The following is an 18,647-nucleotide window of genomic DNA, read 5'->3' as shown; positions in this document are numbered from 1 at the left end:
ATTAAGAATTCAATTACACGCCTTTACCTGCGCGTCACGTGACAAGAACACCTACGCGCCCGCTTCCGCAGCTGCAGCCTCCCGCTCTGAATGCCACGCGTTGTTTTTAACGTGCTATTTATTGTTGTTTTAAGCGGTTGACGTGTCGGACCGGTCCGGCGGGTTTGTGCGGTCAGGGCAGGTGAGGCAGCGGGGGAAGAGAAGGGCGGGGAACAGCCGCCGCCGCCGCCGCCGCCGCCGGGGCTCTCAACAAGCAGGAAGAAGAGGAAAAAAAACATGGTGCGGTGACAAAACGTCCGGGACACCGACCGAGAGCAGGATTCACCCTTTTCATATCACTCCGCGAAGGCTAACGAAGTAAGTCCAGTTAAATACATAAATGTCTGCGTGGTGTTTTGCTGTGAAATGTTTCTTTTTTTTATAGGTTCAATAGTGTTAAAAGCACACCGAGAGCAGACGGGTGTTAACACCTGGGCGGCTGCTGCTCCGCTCACCTTTCCTCTCGAAAGAGACTTCACTGTTTCTTCGGGGCGCTAAAACTATGCGCTCGAAACGTTCACTCTACACATAGTCTTGTAGTTGTAGTTGGTATTTTTACCCTCCTTTGTGTCCGGCCTCTGGTTCTGTTTTGGACTTTTGAACTATTTGACTGTTCCCTGTTGTCAAAAATGTCCTGACGGATTTTCAGGTGTTCAAATTCAACCCTATCGGATCCCTTAAAACGTCAAAAATTCCTATGAGCTTCTGTGACACCTATTAAAAGGTTGCTATAAAGTAACCGTTGAGGGTTATATACACCCTAGGAGGAGTATTGGAAGCATGTCAGGGAAGATAATCACGTACAATGAAACCACTGTACAAACCGTGTGCTTTATTGGCTTTGTGTTTGGATTGGAAAAGCGCTGTTTTTTGTAATAGTTCCTTGTGTTTTGTCCATCCCCAGTGAGGGTAGGGTAAATGTTCGAAACACCTCTCAGTCAACGCAGTTCAACAGCAGCAAAAACTACTGTGATCATACAGTTGGATCAACACCTCTCTACCTCCCACCTCTCTTCAGTTTCAACAAAAAAAGAAAAAGGATATTATAACCTTCATAAAGGGAGGATTTATTGCAGGGCTTATGTATGAGACCGCTGTAGTTTTAGCGAGGTGCACCCAATCAACTGTAAACAGTGGGCGTGCGTACGCAAAGGAATGCATTGAAGATAGTAGTGATGTACAGTAATGAAGCAACTTGTGACTCATGATTTTCTCCTCACTATTTCTCAACGTGGCTGGCCCAAATCCTCATGAAAGTTGCCTTCCCAGAATACTTACATTTAAAAACCTAAACAAAAAAACGATGGGGAAACATATCCTCATGTTCAATAATTATGAAGGCATGTAGGAGTGTCGCCCAGTTTTTTCCTGTCAGTCAGAATCTCCACGATGGGCCAGATTATAGAACAGTTACTGGATAATTTAAGCTCTTCAGGAGATTATCCAGATTTAATAAGGCAAAACGAATATCTTTGGTTAAACTGGTAACAACTACTAGACATTTACACTGTGCATCTGGTTTGCGAGTAGACATTGCTTTGTTTTGAGGGGTCACAAAGCCGAAACCATTTGGAACCACTGCCATGAGCTACAGTGGCGACATTTTTTTTTTCTTCTCCCATCTGAAATGCATTTTCCCCCATGTCCCTTCGGGGGCTCCACATGTACATGATATGTACTATGTACTGTGTACTGTGAAAACAGAAGCCTGTAAGACGTCCAGGTAGGTAGTGAAACACACCTCAGTTGCAGCTGGTGTTGAGTCTGAACACAGCGACGGCTCCTGGATGCGCTTGTCCAACCAGCCTGGATGTTTTTCCATAAACAAGCAACGAAGCTCTTCTGCAGACTAAGCAAGTTTGAGTCCTTTTTGGTTAGGGAAATGTTTGTCTCCTTATGGAAATGGTTGGTCTTGAAACCAGTGACTGAGAATTTGAATTGTGACTTGAAAGGCAAATGGATTGAAGGTTTAGCTGAGGTGAAGACGTCATGGCAGCTGTTTTTAAATTGTCTGTATATTTTCCATACAGACGGCCTGACGGGTTCAAGTCTCAAAGTTTCTTTACATGCTGTTAAAGGATCTCGGTTTCTGTTGATGATCTGTTCTTCAATCGGTCCTGAAGAGCAGATCTGTGCCAACATCCAGATCAAGACTTATGTGCCAAGTGTTAACCAAAAACGGTTTACCCCGTGGAGCCGTGGTTCTTGGCACATCACCACCACCAACTATGGAATGGCTCGTCTACCCAATATTTGACGTCCCCGCTCACGGAGGCACGAAAACGAGCAATTACCGACAGCATTGCAGATGTCTTTGCTGTGAACTGCAGAAGTTAATGGTTAATGGTTAAGGACCCCGCCTCTTTTTATTGTGTTCGCACTGCAAGAACTGGGGGCCACCGTAGTTCTTAGAACACAGAAACTCCGAAAACGCCTAATGAGAGAGGTGGTTATAGAGCAAATTTTGTTTTAAGGGGGTTTGGTTTTCACCTTTTCTAATCAATTGACAAATTAAGGAATCTCTGGCTAGATTAAGGTGTTTGGTATAGTTTCAGGGAAAAAGTAAGGGTTGATTATGATATTTGAAGAAGTTTGTGTTTCTCTGCGAGTAGAGCGCGAGATACAAAAAGAAACCCAATTATCAAAACACTGATCCGTGGTGAAACCAGTGGTTTAAAAATAAAACAAAAACATAACCCACAGGCACCTTTTTTTTAATCCAGCCAAAATCACTTTTGTCAACCGTTTGTCACCTGACGCTTGAGCTCTGCGGAAGTTTCAGTCATCAGGCCATGTACTGCAAGTACAACATATAAGTATAACAAGTGTGTGTGTGTGTATATATATATATATATATATATATATATATATATACTGTATACAAATACAATTTGACTCCATATGGAATGATGTTAGAGTGTGTGTGTGTGTGTGTGTGTGAGACTTAATGACTGTGGCTTTAGACTGACATGAGAAAAGTAGTAGTACTACTAGTAGTAGTAGTAGTAGTGACATCCTCATCATCCAAAGGGGAGTTGAACCTCTACTTCTGGCTGTATTCGTGCCTTGCTCTGGGGCTCTGGCAGACCGGGGTCACATGTTGCAGCAGCAGCCGGTGTCCCTGTGGACCGACTGACTGACTGCTTATGGATTCATTGTCTGGACTCCAGCTGTGAGTAAAATACTGAAGAATCTCAGCGAAGACTCGACTCATTAACCTTCATCAAGCTGTGAAGATGCTTTTATATGTATTAGTTCTGAAACCATTAGTGGAGTAATTGATTAGTTTCCAGTCATCTGGTGTTATTGTTAATCCAGAATCTGTTAATATTCAGAATAACTGAGTTCCATCATTGGTGTTGATTTTTGTATTTTTGTCTGCCGTCTCCCATACAGTGATTTTTAAAACTTTAAACACTTCTAATATAACTTTCATTAGTGCCAAAGGCGATGGTGATGATAAAATGTATAGTTTCAAATAATGCAGGTCCACTGTATGTGTTAAGTATTAACACAAGTATTATTCATTTGTTTAGACAGGGTGACTTTGTACTAACACAGTGACATATGAGAATTATGTCACCGTTCAGTCATATGGATACATGGCTATAAATGATGATATTTAATAGGAATAATGCTTTTAGGCCAAACTGAGACTGAAAACCATTCCTTAAAATACTCCAGGGGCCGTGTTGTTTGTTTGTTTGTTTGTGTGTGTGTGTGTGTGTGTGTGTGTGTGTGGGTGTGGGTGTTGTTTCAGTTACAGGTGAGAAGATGAAATGCAATCCAGTTTGAGTAACAGATCTAGAGTCAGTTTCAAGTAAACACCGCACAGCAGTTCAATACTACGAGACAGGATTTTGCTGGTAGTGATAAAACTACAGAGCATTGTCACCTGATTCTGCAGCTCCCCTCGGCTTTAAGGAGCTGTATAGTGAGTTTCGGCTCGTTGTTTGCATTATCACTGTTTTGGTTCACTCTCACCGCTCCCATAGAGTCGTTTTCAGCCACAGCAGGCGGCGGTTTTCAGTGAAAAAGCTCTAAAAACCCACTGTACGCTACCTGCTCTGCAGCAAACAGCAGACAGCAGACAGACACAGTTAGCGACTAGCTGGTGAACACAGCGGAGCGTTCAGCAGCTAAAGGTCCAGATGCCAGATGATACCTTTTAGGAGTCAGTTGAGGAAGTCGATGGGTTTTCTGAACGGGTTTTAGGTTAGATGCCTGAAATAAGGTCTGTGGTGAACACAAGCGGAAGAGATTTCAACGTTTTGTTCTACGGCATAAAATACGGCAGTAGATACCCCCACTCGGGAACTTTGAAGCTTTTTTTTTTTTAGCGGTTGCTAACAAGTGGTTAAATGAGACCACAGAGGATGTCGCGGACATTAAACGTCGTCATGCCGAAAATCCTAAAAGTGGTGTTCATTAGTGAAGATTATCTTGCTGAACAAAACATGTATCATAAACCTTTGTTTGCCACAGAGATTATTTTCTGCAATAATCCAAAGTCCCATGGAAGAATCCCACTGGCTTTTTGTCGAGGGGAACCAGGGCGACGCTAACTTCCGGGCTGGCCTACAAAAATACGTCGGCCCTGCAGCGCTCTATTGGACTTGCATTCATTAGGTGGACACAAACACTACTCCAAATGAATGATAATGTTGCTCCGTAACTGCTGGTTGTAAAAAAACAAGCGAACACGTTTAGCGTATCAATTTATAAGGCGATGATACGTCAACATTGTGTTGACAGCTGTTATCGCTGCCCCCAGGTAGCCAAAACAGTTTTATCTGTATTATGATAATATATTATGTTATGTATATGTGAGCCAGGTTCAACTTCTTTACCTGGACAACCTGTTTGTTTGGTCGGGAGCATGGGGCCACAGTGGTCTCATTGAAATGAATGAGAAAGCTGCCTCTTTTTTTTTTGTTTGTTTGTTTGTTTGCAAAGGTCTTTCATCAAATCGAACACTGATGCTTTTACACTTATTTACGCTTACTTAAATGTTGAAGATGATCACTTAAGTGAACTGTTCAGAGAGACTTCGGAGAAGGTGACGTAGGTAAAACGAGGAGTGTGGGGGCGATAGTTTGTTGTTTGTGCCGCTCTACATGCAAAGTCATTGTATTACTGTACGTGGCAATCCAACAGAAAACAGGCCCCCAGGTGCTGCAGAAACCCGACTCTGACTGATAGTATCTGTTCTCACCCCGGCTGGGACGCTCAGTCACAGACACAAATACTTGACATTCCCCTCATTTGTAGCCCAGACCTGTCACATCCTGAAAAATATATTTCATTTTTTTTTTTTTTTCATTTTTCTGAAACTCCCCATACATGATCACTTCCGGATGGCCAATACATTTGTTGCGGCTGCTGAGGAGTTTTGGTTTCTGTTTCATTACTCTGTTTGTTAGGAGGAGATCTCAAGAACGGTCTTCAGATTCAGATTCAATGAAATTTAACCACAGATGAAGAAACAGGCGGTTCAGTGGATCAGAGGCCAATAGGGCTACCATGTCAAAATGTTTCTGGATTAGCTGGTTCAACACAAATCTGTCCATGTAGGTTGATTATTACTTTCACTCCTCCTTCAAATGTCGTCTCATCTAGTGATGCAGCGGTGAGGAAATTTTCCCACCAGTAAATAAACTCGTGACAACACCGGTGTTACCGATTACATCACATTTTACAAGAAAAGATATTCGTCAATAGCGCAAGACGTGTCTCGGTCCTGAACGTGCCGGACTGGCACTCCTGCCCCTACTGTGACGGAGAAACAGCGGAGCTTCAGGAGGATGATGATGGCGGTGGCTGGGCTAAATGTGTGACTTTCCCTGTTGAAGAAGCCCTGGATCTCTCGGCTTGGAGGCAGGGTCCTCGGACTCTGCTTGCTCCATTGCCGGCTCCCCTCCTGGTTCTGCCCTCTTCCCAGGGGAAGATTTGAGTCTGACGGCGAGGAGGAGGCTCTGCCAACACGGTTGTGACTCTCTCCCGGTACCTTCCGGACATCATTAATAGAGTGGCCGCTCACAAGAGCATTCCCATCAGACATCTACCGCCCTGAGCAGGAAACCAGGTGTCACAGGCGCTTTTGCTTTTGACACCAAATTCTCCACCATCGTCTTGTCTGTCGACCCTCCTTACTCTCGTCATGTGGTAAGCATGGTTGGAAATTAACTTTTTTTTTCCACCTGCCACTGTGGCTGGGAGTGGGGGGGGGGGTGGATATTCTGAGACCAGCAGTATTCATTTCAGCACTTCTACATGTAAGATGTGATGGTTGGTCTTTGTCCCACCCCTCCTCCACTGTGATTGGACGGCTGAATAAAAAGTGACAGGAATCAGCGCAGCTTTTTTAAATTTTTTTAAATTTTTTTAGTCCAACATGATTCAGTTCTTGGCGACAAGAAAAACAATTGCAAGAGACGCTCAGCGAATCATCACGTGACGCCACATTGTTTTTCTGTGTCACAAGCAGACTTGCGACCACGGCTGGTTGGTTGAGCAAATTCACAAATTTCCATCCATCCAGTGATAAGTGTAATCTGACTCCTGCTACTCTGCTGCTGCTCCTGCTACTTATTTGATAAATGTGGGCACTGATATGCGAAAATGAACTAAATGGGTTTTATTTCTTTAAAAAAAAAAAAAAAAGCAAAACGACTGGTGGGCAAGTAATGTAATCGGTAACACAGACTACTGCAGCAAACCTAATCTGATAATCCTTAAGATTTCCTTCATATGACTCCAAAGTTTCAATACTTGCAATAGCCATTCATTGTTTGTTTTTTTTGTGTAATGCAATTACCGCTCTATATAGTAGTTTTCATTGTTACTGGTGGAGTCCGCCATTCCCGCATAGGATTTACCCTGCATACCCAGGCACAAGAGAGTCACAGGAAATGATGCGTGCACTCACTCCAGCTTTACTGTTACATAATCTGATTGATAGAGGGGGTGGCACAAAAATATGACTAACTTTGATACTCAGTGACCATGCGTTTTGGTCATTGAACCACCCCCTCCCCACCCCCAGATTAGTTCCATTATCAAGTAAATTTGCACATAAAAGGATGGCTGCCCTCATAGATCACAGGATATGCAGAGAGTTGGAGCTGGGAACTATGGCAGTCATTAACGGAGGAATGAATATCTACAGATCCACACTGTTGTGGTCACCAGAGGAGAAACAAGGTCTCTCCTTACGTTTTGTTGATTTTTCCTGAAGCCTCCTCCTCGCCTCAGCTGTCTGAGCGAGAGCCGAACCTCCTCCCTCCTCTCAGGTTTCACTGTCGTCGCTCAGGTATGCTCTCCTCTGTCCCACTCCGTGAATCCCTCCCCCCTACTCCCTCCCTGCTCTTTGTTGTTGCCATAGCGACGCCCTGGGACAGACACCAAAACCTGTTTTTCCGAGATGGGCGATCCTCGCAGCCCTGCTGTTGCCGCTGAACCTCCGATTGGTCGTCTCAGGGGGAAAACAGATGAAATTCTTTTTTTTTTTTAATGAGCTTCGGTAGATGACTCGGGCGGAGTTTCAAAATAACTACTTAATTTAAAATACCAAAGTAAAAGTCCCATTTATTTTCCCATAGACAATGTAATGTGACTCACAGCTGGAGCACTTCTGTGGGTCTTGGATCTGCATTACACTCTCTTGGTTGAATCATCAATAAAAAAAGATGGACAATTGTGACAGAAAGAATCTACGGCTTAAATACAGGTAAAGTTGAAGGTACAAGCCTGCGTACCTAAAAACTTCGGGATAGACATTAACTGCTACTCCCAAGTTGCTTTTCTGCAAAAACCAGCTAATCACCAAGCGTAATTCTCTGACATGCACAGATAACAGCGGGTGGAAGCTAAAGATTATGTTGCCTGGTAACTTGCGTGTCGTACAGATTAAACATGCGAGACATACACACACATTTTCATTAATGAGCTCTGGAGGTGCTGCTGGGTGGATTTTGTTGCCTTTCGGACAGAGCCAGGCTAGCTCCTTCCTCCCGTTTCCAGTGTTTGTGCTAAGCTAACTGGCTGCTGGCTGTAGCTTCATTCATCACAGACATGAGATTTGAATTTAGAAACTATGGCGGCAACTCCAACGGCCAGTGTTTTTAAATGTGCTACCCTTCTTATTCATGCCTATGACAGACTACTTCTAGCCCATCGCAACGGCAGCCGAGGCTAATGGGTATTGTACCCGTTTAGACCCGTCCGCCATGCCAAAGGCCATGTCATGTGTTTCTGTGTGAAGTAACATTGAGGATATTGCGTAACGGGAAAGCAGAATTGGGGGGGAAAAACACTTCCTGAACCAGCGGCGCCTCACACTTTGCGACTCAATCAGGAAAAACTAGAAACAAACAAGCCAAGCTTGAATTCAATAATCTTAACGATGTTTTGAATATGAACCACGACTTTTCTTTTCACACTTATTTCTCATGCTGCGTCAGTGATGGACTCCTTCATATTTTGGATTTGACTGAAAGGTTTGCTCGATAAACTTTTCAATTTCTCTTTTCTTCCTTGTCAAAAGTCTCCAACTTTACATTTCAGTGTGCTGTCTTGCAAAACTGAATCTTGACTGCCTGCCAGCGTCAGAGCACTGTTCCCACACGAATCAGATTTCACCTTCTCCCCCCTGGTCATGTACAAACCCCCCCCCCGGTTCTACGTCCTCCAGGCAGGGTGGGGTGATCCTATAGGTCCCCTATAGTTTCTGCTAGTTTACTGCTAGTGGTTGCTAGTCTCCCTTATTACATGCAAATAACACAGGACAAGAAGATAAAGAAGAAAGAATTGCTATGCTCAAATCAACGGTCTGACTTAGAATATAACCCAGAAAAAAAACACATCAGATATTTATTTCAAGCTAATCTGAACATGATAAAAAAAAAAAATTGGTCTACAACTAGATTTTTTTTTTTTATCAAACAACAAACAAATTTGAAGTTGGTGCTTAACCGTGACTTGACTTGGCACTTCCTGCCACGGCTTCACAATAAAATCCTCCCCAGTGGGTTACAGGCGGACAGCTTTCGATATGAATCGGCTGAAAGATGTGTTTTGGTGTGTGTTGTCAGTAGACGAACACGGCCATGGACTGATGGAGACTGCAGTTCTGTTGGCACAGCCCAAGAGAGCAAATATTGACATCAACTACATCTTGTGCCCATCGGATCCGTGAGTCGACTCATTACACCTCAGTGATTTTGAGATATTAACATGTGGTGTAAAAAAAAACAACGCAGTCTCTCATTTAGTCCACGTATTAAGGGATGTCTGATGTTTACACTCCAAACCACTCCACTGCAATGAAAAAGACATTTGTCTCTGTTTCGCAATCAAGAAAACCTTTTATTTTCAATAGCGTGCATGCCTTCAGTGATGCAGGTGTGTGTGCGCGGATGAATGCAAGCGTGACGCAGGGCTTTAGTTGGGGTTGTGTATTCCTTTGGCGTGGCATGTTGTTGGACTAGATGTTGACGACAGTAAAAATATACTTTGAAGTAACATTCATCTTCAGATGCAGACGTCAGATGTGGATGTGTTTCCTTTAGTCCATCTTGACTCAAACTGGGACAGACACACTGATGCTGGGGAAACCGACATCATCTTGAAGTTCCTCCTCTGGGAAGGAAGTAATTTCTTTTTTTGAGAAAACACATTTAAAATGCCTGCTGAGAGTTTAGCTGTCAACTTATTCACTCACCACTCCAGGTTTCCCTCCTCCTCTCACTCTTTCCCTCCCTTCATAGTCTTTAATAGTCTTTGTTTTCCTCCCCCTCCTCACTCAGTTTGCATGTGCAGACTTGTGTGACCAGAGCTCATTCAGTCAAACTGCAGTTTCTCTGTAGGAACAGTTTGAGAACAGTTTTTTTTGATGAAGAGTTACATTCGTTCAGTGCTCACGTTGATTTGGGCTTTAGGAAACTCTTGACTGTCGTGCTCAGTTGGAGCAGAGGTGGCTGGTTCCCGACCTCTGGTTTCTGAAATGACATTTCTGAAGTCGGGAGTCGGGAGTAAGTAAGAGTAAGTTAATTGTTAAATAGAAAGAAAAAGATTTTGTAAACAAACCTCTCTTTATTCCTCACCGTGAGGCATTGAAAATGTTGTTTTTGTGTTGGTACACAAACCTGTCGCATTGTATTGCACTGGTACCTACGGACATCTTTCCTATTGAAGGAACCGCTTCTGTTCCCACTGTTCTCCACCAAATCTCTGTGCTGGTGTGCTGCTTTTAATTAGCGGCAAAGGTGGCGACACCCACTTAAATGTAGTGTGGTGGCATTAAATCTCCATCAGCTGATGACTTTGACTTTTTTAAGAAAATCGCTTTAAAGTTTGTGTAGAGAAATTATAGCACCTCTTCCCTTTTTAAATTCCGCCACGCCAAGCCGTGTGATACATGTGTTAATTAGTCTGTATTCTTTTATGAGGATGTTGGTATACTGTACGACGTTATACAGAGAGGAGTTTCTCTTATTCAGCCTATCCTATCCTATCACCCATCGATGTAAATGGGGTGGACAAAATAATAGTACCAACTGACACCTGTGGCAACTTAATGTGCAATAAACTTTTATTATGGACCAAATGGACAGTTCTAGAGGGAAAAACGATTCTATTATTATAGACCGCAGGCATAGAAATATGTGTCTGGACTATGAACCACCTCTTCTTTACATTTTAACAGATTTGAGTCCTGCCGTAGTTCCCGTCTGGCCCTGTTGAGCGCTTTTTAGCTGTGTTTGTTCTTGGAAACCAGACTAATGAACCTTATCAGCTGGGCTAATGGACTCCTCCACATCATTAAACTTTAAGGTGACTGGAAGTGCCAACCCAAAGTTGGCACCTACTTAACGAGAAGCTGTTAGACAAACGTAACAAATCTGCCGGCTCACTGGGAATCCCTGCAACATCCGCCTGTCAGGACGGAGACGGGATCAAAAGGGTTCCCTCGCCTGGAAGTCAGTAGGTTTTCTGAACGGGTTTTAGGGTTAGATGCCTGAAATAAGGTCTGTGGTGAACACAAGCTGAAGAGATTTTCATGTTTTCTTCTACGGCATAAAATACGGCAGTAAAAACCCCCACTCGTGAATTTTAAAGGTTTTATATGTCTTGAAAAAGGCGGTTGCTAACAAGTGGCTAAATGAGACTACAGAGGTTGTCGCGGACGGCCTCGTTGTGTTTATATACTCTATATCTATCTGTCTGTATATCTGTGTGTTCATTAGTGAAGATTATCTTGCTGAACAAAACGTGTGAGTATCATGAACTTTTGTTTTCCACAGAGTTTATTTTCTGCAATAATTGGCTTGTTGTTGAGGTCACCGAGGCGACGCTAACTTGGAGGTTGGCCTAAAAAAACTACGTCATCCCTACAGCACTCTATACACACACAAGACTTGTTAAAAGGATACATTAATTGTTGGTTGTGGTCTTTTCACAGGATTTGTTGTTGTTTATGTGTCTGTCATAGGCCAGGACTTCTCCTTTTTAAATCAACTTTTAAAAAGTCAGGATCTGTACAATCTGCGCTCTGTGGCAGATTGTGTCACGAATGATGACCAGTCAAACCATCCCAGAATCAAAAAACGTTGGGAAACCTGACCAAAGGTTGTAGCAGTGTTAACTGAGTTTCTCTCAGTCCTTTTAATGTGAAACGGGACACCAGGTTTCCGGTTCACACTGACACGTCTGTCAGGTTTCTGCCAAAAATAGACGGTGAACCAGCTGAATAAAGCTCATGTACACACACTGAACTGTAATGATCCCTCAGTTGAAAGGGACTATGATCAGTAGGGCGTGGTCACATTCCTCATATGTATACATATTCATCGACTACATCACACTTTTAACACGCAAACGCACTGCAACGTCATCACACACCGCCTGTCAAATCAGATGGTAAACCTCAACCGCAGCTCTTTATTTCCGTGTCTGGTCACTGAGTTCTTTAAAAGTGCAAAGTCATGGTGCGCCATTTCTAACGCGTTGGACTGGATGTCAGTGTTGTTGCAGCCATGTCTGACCGTCTCTTATCCTTTCATCTGCATTCCTTTACTTCTTCCTCCTGTGAGCATCTGGCGCGATGTTGATTCATTTGTTTAATCATTGTCCAGACTTCCATCCAAACTGTCCATGTTTTTTTTTCTTCCCTTTTTTTTTTTTTCCCAGCATGCTACTGTAATCAATGGATGCGGGAAGTAGGGATCCTGAGGGGGCTGCAGCACATCCTAAAATCAGGCATAATAAAAACCCTCAAGTAATAAAGTTATGTTCTCCCCCTCTTTTACTAGGATATATAGGTGTAGTACACTGGTATTTGTGAGTAGCTTTTTTTTTTTTCCCTGTTAAGTATCAATATGTGTAGTCTTAATATATTTCATAAATCTAGCCTGATGTACCTCAGTTTAACAGTGTATGAACTACACTGCAGACTGGGGTCTCTGCTAACGGTGACAAAGAGAGACACGGCTGTCTCATAAGAACAGGTCCGACGCTGGCCCCGCTCCCTCATCACCCGTCAGCTTTCATGCTTGACCTCAGTGGTCTTGACTGTGTAGCTGCTGTGGCTGCTTTGAGGCACATATTGGTGGTCAAGTTGTGATGTTTGGATACTGGACAGCTCAAACTCTTCCTCTTCCCCAGAGATACCTGAGGTGCTAAGATGAGTCGGCGGCGCGTAGACTCCCAGAGTTCCCTGGGGCCCGACGATGAGGTCATGCCGTACAGTGACGATGAGACGGATGACGAATTGGGCGCCAGCTCTGAAGGGGAACCAGAAGAGCCGCGAGAAGAGCCGCCAGGAGCGCCGCACCTCCCGGTGGAAGCTAGACCCAGCGGTGAGTCACTAAAGATATACTAATAATGACTTTCTTTTAATTCTATTTTGAATTAACTTTAATTTTGGAAATCCCTTTTTTAGTTCATCATCTTTCCCAGAGTCAGATGAGATATCGGTTTCATTTTTGGGCATCAACTGCAGAGATGGGTCGAAGATATGTTTGGCCTAGCTTAGAACAAAGAGAGTGGAAGCAGGTGGAAACTAGCTTCAAGAGACAAAATATACCTTACAATGCCTCCAGAAGTTCTCTGATTTACGTGATGTATTTGACAGAACTTGTAAAGGAGTTGGAAAAGCATAATTTTTTTTTTTTTTTTCCCAGAGGTAGGATGGAAGGTGAAAGCCAATGATCGACCCTATCACCACCTGCCGGAGTTCCAGAAGAAAGTCTTCCTGTGCATCAAGAAGAGCAGATACTCTGTAAGTTCAGCTGTTTACATAAAACTGCTATTTAATGGTCTTTACGCTCCTTCCTTGTTTGTCGTGGTAGAAGCTAAGCCTGAGTATATAGAGCTGCGCATGGCTGACACACCCTGGACAAAGAGCAGGACAAGTGAGTGTTTTGCATGTTAGATGAGCTATTCAGCATGAGGACTATTTTTCAAATCCTCCGACAGTCATTACGTTGATTTTCTGCCTTCAAGGCTGCCATCGGTTTCAGTTCATTTCTATAACAATCAACCTGCCGAGAATAGAGATGACTGATCACGGTCGACATTTCCTGGTAGTTTTTGTCCATGTTGCTTTCTCATTGTGTGCAACGCTGTGGCGTTTAAGGCAACCCTGAAGTCTGATATTCAAAGACTGGAGAAGAGCACTGCATCCACAAGACATACTGCTAGGAATTCAAACCTGCAAGACAAACACTAAGTAAATACTTAAGTTTCTGTTTGACAGTCTTTCCAACAAGCACTCGAATGTGTCAATAAGGAAGCGTTTGAAAAACAGCCTGTACTTTCAACTACATTAGCACATGATGATAATGCAGCTTTGATTTTAAAGAGGTGTCCTGTCTCTGACTCTTTACGCAACAATACAGCCCAAACCTGACCCAAATTCTGATACTTTGTAGGAACCTGTACCGGACCAAGTAGGGCTGTACCAGGGCAAACCCCTTCTGTGTACTGAATCAGGCATTTATTTAATTTAACTTTTCATTTGTAAGTTACATAGCCTCACTATAAATCTTATGAATGGCACAGCTGGCTGGCTAGAAACTGGTAGTTTTGAATGTTAGCAAGACATTTACGTATACCAAAAGTGGTGTTGGTTAACAGAAATGTCGAATTTACTGAACACAGTGTACAGCATGAGGTCAGTTAATGCTTACTGATGCCCTTCTCACTGGTCTGTGGGGGGAGTTTAGCCAGGTCCAGCACAATGTTTGATAGAATTCCAAAAGAAAGGTGAGTATAAAACATTAATCCCAGGTTCATGCACGAACGTGATGTACAGCACCAGCGAGGAAACCCGCTGTGATAGTTTTGATGTCATCTCTGTTTCTGCTGAGTCATTTCTGACTGTATCAGGGCCCCCTGAGCTGCTGAAAGGTCATGTTTTAGATGTGTTGTGTCTCAAGCTTTGTGGAGGACTCTCCACTGAGAGAGCAGTTTAACAGCTCAGGGCAAAATAGTTACCGACCCTGTGCTCACCGTTGTCTGCTATGCGTTTGTCCTCTGCAGGGAAACGCCATCAAGACATACAAGTACAACGTCCTTACCTTCATCCCCCTGAACCTGTACGAGCAGTTTAAGAGAGTCGCCAACCTCTATTTCCTGGCTCTGCTCATCCTACAGGTGCGTCAAAGAGAAATACTAACCACTGGTTTTATAGTGTTACCAAAAAAACAAAACAAGCACCAATAAGTGCCATCAAATGTTTGTTTGTTTCTTAGATCATTCCAGAAATTACCACTCTGCCCTGGTACACCACACTGATTCCTCTGGTCGTGGTGCTGGGAGTTACTGCCATCAAAGACCTGGTGGATGATCTGGTAAGACTTCTAACACACACACACACACACACACACACACACACACACACACACACACACACACACACACACACAAGCACACAGAGCTAAATCGACCCCAGGTTTTATCTTTTATCTGTATCTATGAGACGTGGTTGAAAGTGGACCTCGAATTGGGATTTTCTACTCAGGTTTTAGCTTCGGCATACGTGTTTCCAGTAATCATTCATTCGTAGAACTAATGAGAGAACTTGAGAGATGCACATGGATGTACCTTTTTGGAGTCTGACCAGTACTTGATATTTGAGTGATAAAACATCTTTTTATCTTTTTAGTTTGAAAGCTTTTTAAGGGTTGATGAAAAGAAGTAAGAGAAAACAAAACATTTCAAACATTCGTAAATTAGTTGACTGCTGTGATTTATATACTAAGTATGTTATTACCTGGTTTCCTCTTACCTCCTTAATTTTGTATTCCTCCAGGCCCGGCACAGAATGGACAAAGAGATCAACAACAGGAAGTGCGAGGTCCTGCTGGATGGCAGGTCAGAACAAAGATCATTTTCTATTAGCTTTGATTTAGAAAACAAGATATCCGCAATCTATAAGAACTGACAAAATGTTTGAGAAATAGTGTATGTGAGGTATGTTCTGGTACAATATATGCCAGCGCTAGTAAACCCGTATAAAAACTGATCGCTCCTCTCTGCTCCAGGTTTCAAGAGTCAAAGTGGAGGAACATGCAGGTTGGAGATGTGGTTCGTCTGAAGAAGAACGACTTTATTCCGGTGCGATGATTTAGCCTGCATAATCGTGTGACAGTTACTTGACTGACTGATTCATGTACACAGATTGTTTAAATGGGCATACATTACCTCCTGTCATTTCAAGCTGACCCAATGGGGCGCCTTTAAACCACCAGAAAAGTCTCTCCAGCGTTCACTGAACACAAAGCCGACGCAAATAGCTTTGAGAAAAATTCTTGCTGGCAAAAAGTGAGGAGGGGGGCTCCTCCTCGAGATTGACCTGATCAAGAAAGGGGCGCCAGGGCTTGTGATATTGAGCTGTCGACCCACGCCTCCCAATCTTTTCTCATTTAATAACCGCGTGTGGGACGGCGGACGTGTCTTTTTTCCAATCAGGAAGGATCCTGTGCCTCGCAATTAGTGTAATGAATGCCACCAGGTCAGAGAAAAGACCGAACAGGGAGACCATGGGGTTAGGGTTCCAGGGTGGGCCATTACGAATGTAAGGCAGGGCAGGACCAGAACTTTACGGATGAGGGTAACGGCGTCAATCTCAGGCGCTGTTGATCATTTTGAGCTGTGCGACTGAGCGCTCGGTGTGCTGGATCTTGGTGTGGTATACGAGCAAAAGAAATCTAGCCACAAATACGGGGGAACTATTGCAGAGCACAGCTACCCGCATCCGTCTTCAAACCGGAACCGCTTACTATTAGTATTTAACGGTAAAGTGATGAGTAAAAAAATCAAGGTACATTTTGATGCATTTCTCAGCAGAAGAAAGGTGCATCAAAATGTAGCAGGTTACATATGACTCCCAAGATTGTGCATGTAGTGAATAAATGTGACAAATACCCACATTTTTAATGAACTGAGCTAAAAAGGTTTGTTGTGTTGGAGATAAAAGATCCATTTTAAAAGGTTGAACCTGAGCCAGTAAAGTGAAGACACAGTGACATTGAACCACTCCAGTAAATGATGTAATCGAGTGGGGTTAAATAAACCGACTACCCCATCTGTTGGCAGGAAAAGATCAACTGTGTGTGTTCTAAGAGCCGTTTCTTTACTGTATCTTTTAGATTTATAAACTCCGATATATAATTGTGTTGTCATTAAGTTATGATATCAGCTGATGTGCAACAATGGTCTTTATGGTTTGATACAGGGATGGTCATTTAGTAATGAGGTCGTTTTTGAGAAGCTGTGCAACAACAACAACAACAACAACGGCATACTTAAAACAGGACAGACGTACACCAGAAGCAGATGTGTGGTCAGATTTGAGATATGTACATCTTTTTCTGTCTTCAGGCGGACATCCTGCTCTTATCCAGCTCCAACCCAAACAGTCTGTGCTACGTAGAGACAGCCGAGCTCGACGGGTAAGACTCAAATTTCATATTAACATTCTGCCACCAACAAAACAAATGCCCACTTAGTTTTTAACGAGTATATCTATATTGATTGCTATATTCACATTGAATAATGAACTACTTTTTGTACAGAGTGACTGCTGGAGCGGCGCTCTTGACTCTTTTTGTTTGATCTGATGTTTTCTCAAGCGCTCAGTCAACAAATTACTCGCTGATAAGAGGGGAGTAAATGTGTTAAGAGCTTTTGCCCAGAGCCTCTGCCAAGCTCGGCCAGTCCGTGTGAGCGCATGCTCTGCGATTAAGTGAGAAACGCCTTGAAATCAAACAAACGGGCGTCTCTAATGGAACTGTTTTTATTGTTAATGGAAACTAAACTGAAACATACATCACTACCACCTTTCTTTGTGTTTTCCAGAGCTTTGCGGCATACATCAGAATTAATTTTGAACTCATTTGTTCAAAAAAAAAAAAAAAAAAAAAAAATCCTTTTCCCAAACTGTGATGCTGCTTTCCTCTGGGCTTGGCTTTCAGTTTTGTCTTGTTTTTCCCGTCTGCATGCAGAGAGACCAACCTGAAGTTTAAGATGGGACTCAAAGTGACTGATGAGAGACTGCAGGAGGAACGTCAGCTGGCCGAGTTTAATGGTAAGCATGGTTCACAACTGCAAGCCACGTTTACATGCACAAACCTAAATCGTTTTGAATCACTCAAGCAGAGACCGACCCGAGAACAAAAGCTAATTTTTCTTTTTTAAAATGAAAATATAACAATATAACATAGCTAATCATTTTTAAAATGACTCCCTGTGATTGAATAATAATCACTCACACACTCTGATAACGGCAGTAGTCGCAGATAAGACTTAAGATGAAGTGTGTTTGTGTTATGCAATGTGTTCATGCAAGAGATTCTAAAGAATGTTGGTGTGTTTGTAACTTTATATTTCAGTTTTCAGGCAAGCTCTGGTAGTTTTTATTTTCTACTTTTGAAACAAAAATGCAGTTTTTTTTGTAGTAGTAGTTTTTGTGTTCATTACAAATGTGTAGAACAGGTCATTTTCAATCAATTCTCAGTTAATGTTCAATTAAACAAATGGGGAAAAACCTGAAAATGAGACTCAAGTTTTCAGGGACAAGCCACTTTAGCTGAAGGGAATTTAAGGCACTGTGGCCGAGGGTGGTCAGGAGAGGTCAGATTTGTAAGGTTAACTTACTACTGACAGACTTCCATGAAAATGGCCTGGCCGGTCCATGCCGCCCAGAGATGATTTGACCAGTTTTTACTTTTTTGACTTGAATCAACGGCCTCCTTGTGCCTGCACGTCTCTCCCAAAGCTCTGATCGAGTGCGAGGAGCCCAACAACCGCCTGGACAAGTTCATGGGGACGATGCTGTGGCAGAGGGAGCGCTACCCTCTGGACCTGGACAACATACTGCTCCGAGGCTGCAAGATCCGAAACACTGAGGAGTGTCACGGGGTGGTAATCTTCGCAGGTGGGGAACCTTCGACTGCATCACTGCGGAACTCAACATTACATCACGAATGAAATCGTCTTTGTTGAGCTGATGAACAGCTCTTAGTTTAGTTGATTGCAACGTAATCAGTATTTATTTCACGTAACTAATCATTTTCAAACCTTATTTAAAGCTGGTCTTTGCTAGC

The 18,647-nt window shown here is 43.1% G+C and overlaps 1 protein-coding gene across 2 annotated transcripts in view; it reads left to right on the top strand.

Moving 5' to 3' along the window:
* Window positions 1-238: 238 nt before the first annotated feature.
* The window catches only part of atp8b1 (ATPase phospholipid transporting 8B1), a 29,897-nt gene continuing 11,488 nt past the window's right edge, over window positions 239-18,647 (top strand). Inside the window, exons 1-10 of one of the 2 annotated variants that reach the window (XM_070925139.1) lie at window positions 239-357; window positions 12,703-12,893; window positions 13,221-13,318; window positions 14,581-14,694; window positions 14,793-14,891; window positions 15,353-15,414; window positions 15,585-15,657; window positions 16,924-16,994; window positions 17,547-17,629; window positions 18,320-18,478. In XM_070925139.1, coding sequence (XP_070781240.1) covers window positions 12,722-12,893; window positions 13,221-13,318; window positions 14,581-14,694; window positions 14,793-14,891; window positions 15,353-15,414; window positions 15,585-15,657; window positions 16,924-16,994; window positions 17,547-17,629; window positions 18,320-18,478 — 931 coding nt within the window. In that variant the 5' untranslated portion in view covers window positions 239-357; window positions 12,703-12,721. Of the gene's footprint in view, window positions 358-12,702; window positions 12,897-13,220; window positions 13,319-14,580; window positions 14,695-14,792; window positions 14,892-15,352; window positions 15,415-15,584; window positions 15,658-16,923; window positions 16,995-17,546; window positions 17,630-18,319; window positions 18,479-18,647 lie in introns of both variants that reach the window. The other variant, XM_070925138.1, reaches the window with a different exon arrangement.

This window comes from Enoplosus armatus, chromosome 18 (genome assembly GCF_043641665.1).
Source record: "Enoplosus armatus isolate fEnoArm2 chromosome 18, fEnoArm2.hap1, whole genome shotgun sequence".
NCBI lineage: Eukaryota > Metazoa > Chordata > Actinopteri > Centrarchiformes > Enoplosidae > Enoplosus > Enoplosus armatus.
This window is presented reverse-complemented; position numbering and strand designations above follow the sequence as displayed.